Below are 6,426 nucleotides of genomic sequence, written 5' to 3'. Positions count from 1 at the left end.
TAATTTTTGTGTTTTATTTTTGTTCAATAAAATTCTATATAGTTATATAGCCAGTTTAATCTATAAAATTATTATTATCTATTCGGACTTGAAGATAATGATGGCTGCACTACTCAGTCATATAATTACTTTGCGTTTGTAGCGACTAGCGATTAGTATTACACCGTACGTTTGACTGTTTGTGTTTGTAATAGTTTCATTTTAAAAGTAAATTCAAACATTATGGCAACTAAAAAAAGAAAAATTTGTGATGAACATCGTTTTTTTAATAATTCTTGGGTTGATTTATATTTTTTCGTCGAACACAAAGGTAAGCCATTATGTTTAATTTGTCAAAAAACAGTAGCAGTAATGAAAGAATATAACATAAAACGGCATTATGATAGTGAACATAAATCAACTTTTGAAAATATCATTGGTGATTTAAGAAAAATAAAAGTTAATCATTTAAAATCTTTGTTAAATAGTCAACAAAATATTTTTAAAAAACAAATTAGTCAAAATAAATCAATAGTGCGGGCTAGTTATGTAGTTTCACAAATGATATCGAAGAATAATCGTCCCTTCACTGATGCTGAATTCATTAAAAAATGTATGCTTGCTGTTGTTGACGAAATCTGTCCAGATAAAAAAAAAGACTTTGAAGACATTAGCCTTTCTGCTCGAACTTGCGTAAGAAGAACTGAAGAATTGGGAAATAATTTAATGCAGCAACTTAAAGAAAAAATTAAATCGTTCAATTTTTTTTCCCTCGCGATGGATGAAAGTACAGATGTATGTGACACAGCTCAACTTTTAATTTTTATTCGAGGGATTGATGATAATTTTAATGTTTACGAAGAACTTGCCGATCTTTGTAGTTTAAAAGGGACTACCACAGGAGACGATCTGTTCGAAAGTATTGATAAATCACTAAACAATTTAGGATTAGAATGGAAAAAATTAGTGAGTGTAACAACAGATGGTGGGAAAAACATGAGTGGTTCAAATAAAGGTGTGGTAGGAAGAATAAAGAAAAAAATGTTACAAAACGATTATGAAATTCCTATGAATTTTCACTGTATAATTCACCAAGAAGCATTGTGTTGTAAAGTACTTGCGTGTCAAGAAGTTATGAGTGTTGTTATTTCCTCAATCAATTTTATTCGAAAAAATGGTTTGGGTCATCGTCAATTTCAAAATTTTCTGGATGAAATTGAATCAGAATATGGCGACGTTATATATTTTACAGAAGTCAGATGGTTGAGTAGAGGTGCGGCACTTAAACGATTTTTTGATCTACGAATAGAAATAGAAATTTTTATGAATGAAAAAAATAAAATCGTTTCTGAACTATCAGATGAATCATGGATTCTCGAATTAGCATTTTTAACAGATATAACAACATTTTTGAATGAATTGAATATAAAATTACAAGGCAAAGGAAAATTACTCTCAGATATGTACACTGATATTAAATCGTTTCAAGTAAAATTAAAACTATTGTACAATAATTTCGATCAACAAATATTATATCATTTTTCGTGTTGTAAATCTGCGATTGAATCTTTTGTAATACCATTGCAGTGGGATTTAATTAAACCTAAATTTCTCAATATCATTGAACAATTGCAAAACGAATTTTCAACAAGATTTGAAGATTTTTATAAATACGATAAAGAAATTAAATTATTCCAGAATCCTTTTCAAGTGGACATAAATAATGTCAAGAATAATTTACAAATGGAAGTCATTGAACTTCAAAATGACGAGGTTCTAAAAAATTATTTTCGGGAAGCAACTAGTTTGCCTCAATTTTATAGTTGTCTTCCATTATCTACCTTCCCTGGAATCAGACAATTCGCACAAAAATTTATAGCGGCGTTTGCAAGCACATATATATGTGAGCAGACATTTTCCATTGTGAAATATAGAAAAAGTAAGCATTCTTCACGTCTTAGTGATGAAAATTTACGAGCTGTATTACGAGTCTCAACAACAAGTCTGCAAGCTGATATCGAAAATTTAACTAATAAACTGCAGGCACAGAAATCGCATTAATTTACAATTTTAAAATTTTTTATACAATTTTTTCCAGTAACATTTTCGTTTTTTTACTCTCATATTTCTATGTAAAATAATCAAATATAATAGCAATACAATTATAAGTATTATATCATAATATGTATTTTTTTTTTTAATGTGGCCCTTGATGATCAATTGAAAAAAAAATATGGCCCTCGTGGTTAAAAAGGTTGCCGACCCCTGATTTAGTTCATAGACATTTTTTTTTTTTTGTTTTTATGATAACTTAAAAGTTAAACAAAGTTAATTTTTTTTTATATATATTTTTTTTTTGGGGATTTCTTATGCTTAACATTTATTTTCTTATTAGTACTAGCTTAAAATTAAGTTAATCATTTTACATTTTTTTTTTTACATTTGTTTTCAAGCTTATGCTGACTCAAATAAGTTAGAAAAAATTTTACACATTCTTTGTACTTGACTTGCTTTAACATTTTTTTTTATATCTTATACTAACTTAAATTAGGTTAATCATTTTAGATTTTTTTTTTTTAACTTTTTTTTTACATTTGTTTTCAAGCTTATGCTGACTTAAATTAGGTTTTAGTGCTTATGTAAGTAACTTAAGGTATGTTATTTGTATTTGTTAACATTATTCTGTAATTCTTGTACAATAGTTATATAATAGTTATATAGGTAGTCTTAATAATTCATGATTTTTTTTTTTTTTAAAGTTATGTTAGTAAAACAAAACATTTATTTGGGGTTTTTATTATTAGTCCTGTAGGAGGTTGATAGTATGATTGAGTATCCCATAAGATTTGGTATTAATATTTTTTTTGTTTTCATAATATATAGTTTGGATACTTGTCAGGGTAGTATTTTTATTGTTAATTGATTTATTTTACAAGTGTTGTGTGATTTGTGAATTAAAGATTAATGTTTTTTGTATTTTTAAGAGTGTTGGTTTGTTTGACCTTTTATTATTTATTTTTTTTTGTTTGTATATCAATTGGTTTGTTAGGGTATTTTCTTAATTATTTATTTCTTTTTGTATGATTTTCGATCGAAGTTATTTGTATTTTGTTTATTTTAATCGTTGTGTTTTTACCATCGTGTATCGTATCTTTAAGTTGTATATTGTGTATCAATAAATCGAGTGTCTGTATTTATTGTATGTGAATTTGATTATATTGTTGGGAATTTTATTGGACATTTTTGTTTTAACGGTATACAATCCACGATTCCCATCGTCGAGGACGTTTTCTCCTGGTTTGAATATAGGACATATATTATTGGCTTGATTTTTAGGTTGTACCATGAGTTTTATTTTTATTATTGTCATTAAAAAATGTATGAATGTTATTTATTATGTTAATGTATTCTTTTGATTTCCAATTGTGTGTTATTTTTTGTTCATCTTTATAGTATATTTGTATTTTAATGTTAGTATTTTGAAATTCGGAGTATATTAATTGTCTTATTATAGACCAATTTAATTTGTCTATTCGTGAAACTAAGGTGCAGGGTATTGCAATTTTTGAAATATTTAGTTTTGTAGCTTCAAGTTTTAGATTGTGAATTGAAGATTTTAGATCCTTATATTTGGGCTTGTGATAGTGTACATTTTTTGTTATTAAGTGAAATATAGTTTTATAGTTATTGATTATAGGTATTGTGTCCCCCACATTTATTTCTTGTAATGCAAGTTGTGGTTTAGTATCACCGTATACTTTGGATAATAAATTTGTTATCCCCTTATTCATTTTGAGATCTGCAGATATACAGTGTGCTATAGCGAAGTTATCTGGGCAATTAAATATGCTACCTGTTAATTCTATAATATTGTTGGTATTATCTATACTATTGAGCGCGTTTATATTATTGTTGATTTTTAATTGGATATTTATATTATTATTTAAAATAATGTGACTGTCTTTGAAATTGATCAGGGCATTATTTTTGATCAAAAAGTCATTTCCAAGTAAGATTGCGCTGCTTAATTTTTTTACTACGTGAGCGTCAATATTGAAATAGTTATTGTCAATTTTGATTTTAATTTTGGTTATACCTACCACGCATAGTAGTTCATTATCTGGTCCTGATAGCTGTAGTGTACTCGGAGTTATTGTATAATTACTGGGTAGTAGTTCTTGTCTAATACAACATATGTTTGCCCCCGTGTCAATTGTTATTGGTAAGGTAATATTATTAAATTGAGCTTCAATATAAATAGCATCGGATGTACAGTTAATTTTATTTATATTTTGTTTCCGTATTTCTGTATTTAAAGATGAGCAATTATCAGAAGAATTTAACCTTGTATTTAATTTTTTTGGCTTGTTGTTAGTTGAACTTGAACGACAAGTGATCGAGGAATGTCCAAATTTATTGCATAATTGACATATTATATTAGTTTTGTTTTTAAAGTAACATTCATATTCAGTGTGGTTATTCTTCGAGCATATCGAGCATTGTTTTGTGTGTGCTGAATTATTATTATTATTGATATAATTACTGTTATTTTCGTTATATCTCAAAAGAAGAATCGTTTTTCTTATACAATGATATTATATCATTGAATTCAAATTTAACACCATCCATTACAGTGACCCACTTGTAACATACTGTACAGCAGAGTGACATCCACTTACTTTGGAACGTATCTTGTCAGTGAACAGACATATAAGATGAGGAGTTAATTTACCTTGTCTAAGTAAATCATTTTTATTAACTATATTCCAACGCCTATATGGAGCTTTGGCATTGACGGTACATAAAAGCCAAGGCGCCACGTATCAATCCGTAGCATTCCATATACCCAAAAAATACTTGAAATGCAATATGCTGTACGTTGGATGTAGTCGAGCAACTTCGGCACAAGGTTTGCGTATAGACCACTTTCCTGCAAAGCCACCAAAACCTTCATCAAAAGTTGAACATGAGATGTCCAGACTTAGGACACCAAAATGTGCACTAAATCCACGGTTTTCTAGAATTACGAAACGAATGAGGCTCAACGAATCAAAATTATAAAGAGTTTAAGGTTTTGCCTATTAGATCGGTTTACAAAAAAATTGTTATATTTTGGTTAGATACAAACAGAAATACATGGTTCAATACAGAGTTATACAATCAAAATTCGAACTTTAAATGCTTATAAAAAAAAAATTGTGCTTATGTTTTGTTAATATTTTTCAACTGCTATTGTGACGATATATCAGGAGCCTTGCATTAAAATTTCACGCTTTTCTACCCAACAAATAAAATTTTATTGATATTTATAGAAAATAAAAACTAAAAAAGTTGAAAACTGTTAATGTCCGTAAACAGCCCAAAAAGAGTCAAATTATTTTCAAAATGTTATCGTGAATTTCAGACGCTCATAAAAATTTAATTTAAGTTTCTTGTAGACATTTTATTTTTGATAAAGGTAGACTAACTTATGAGTGATCACTTATATTACATTTTCAAATCTTAGATTTAAAAATAAAAATTTTTATGAATTCTCAACTCAAATTAATTTGCTAATTTTCGTGATTTTTCCGTATTTTGTCAAAATTTGAACTTTAAATGCTTATAAATAAAAACTGTGACTAAGGATTTTTAATTTTTTTCATCTGCCTTTGAAACAATTCCGGTTTTTCCTTAATTTTTCTTTTTTTTTTCACGTCGCTTTTGAAAACTACTGGGAAATTTTTACTTTTGACCCCCCAAAGTACCAACTAGAGTCACTTTCCTATCAGAAAAGTTACTGTTGAAGAAAATCCAAGCACTTTTACTGTCCTAAAAGGTGATGACAGACACAAAAATTAAAAAAAAAACACTCGTCATTGTAAAATCAATACATTCAACGTATTAAAACAAAAAACACAAGAATTATTTTAGACCTAATTCACCAAATTAATATTTAGTCATGCAACCATGATGGTACCATAATATGTCCATAATACCTAGTGACAAGAAATAACTTAAATTTAAATTTACAATTCACATATCATACTAAATTATATTCTTAAAATATCAAATAAACTTTATATCTGCCAACTAGCATATAAATATATCTACTAACTTTTTAGTTAAACATTTTTTTCTTCTTGTATGTACCTTAGGGTGGTCCCTATGTTATAGATGAAGACAATTTTTTTTCAATTTTTGATTGGGCTACCATCAAAAATTGTTCAAAACTACAAAAAAATGTATTTTGTAAAGTTTCGTAGTAATTGTTCAACCCTAAGGTGTGCCTCAAGAGGGTTAAAGTTCAATGAAGGGTGGATTTTCTGATTTTTGTAATTTTAGCCTTAAATATTTAAGATAGGCCAAAAAGTATAAGAACCAAATATTTTTTAAATTTAATATACTATAGTAGTATATATATACCAATCCTGGCGCGGCTCATAATATATCAATAAAAGATCACAA

General features: G+C 27.6%; 1 protein-coding gene across 1 annotated transcript; it reads left to right on the top strand.

The window, feature by feature from the left end:
* Window positions 1-540: 540 nt before the first annotated feature.
* Window positions 541-2,040, top strand: LOC132947620 (general transcription factor II-I repeat domain-containing protein 2A-like). Its single transcript, XM_061017908.1, has 3 exons — window positions 541-766; window positions 842-1,467; window positions 1,567-2,040. The coding sequence occupies exons 1-3, from the start codon at window positions 541-543 to the stop codon at window positions 2,038-2,040; spliced, it is 1,326 nt and encodes a 441-aa protein (XP_060873891.1).
* The last annotated feature ends 4,386 nt before the right edge of the window (window positions 2,041-6,426 follow it).

This window comes from Metopolophium dirhodum, chromosome 1, assembly GCF_019925205.1.
Source record: "Metopolophium dirhodum isolate CAU chromosome 1, ASM1992520v1, whole genome shotgun sequence".
NCBI lineage: Eukaryota > Metazoa > Arthropoda > Insecta > Hemiptera > Aphididae > Metopolophium > Metopolophium dirhodum.
Note: the sequence above shows the minus strand (reverse complement) of the source record. Positions and strands in the feature narration are given on the sequence as shown.

What these genes read in the sequence shown, in the direction of transcription:
- LOC132947620 (XM_061017908.1), top strand. Translation starts at nt 541, where the DNA reads ATGATATCGAAGAATAATCGTCCCTTCACTGATGCTGAATTCATTAAA. An exon ending in TTCCCTCGCGATGGATGAAA is followed by an intron (nt 767 to 841) that starts GTACAGATGTAT and finishes ATGTTTACGAAG; the next exon opens with AACTTGCCGATCTTTGTAGT. An exon ending in CTGATATTAAATCGTTTCAA is followed by an intron (nt 1,468 to 1,566) that starts GTAAAATTAAAA and finishes ATACCATTGCAG; the next exon opens with TGGGATTTAATTAAACCTAA.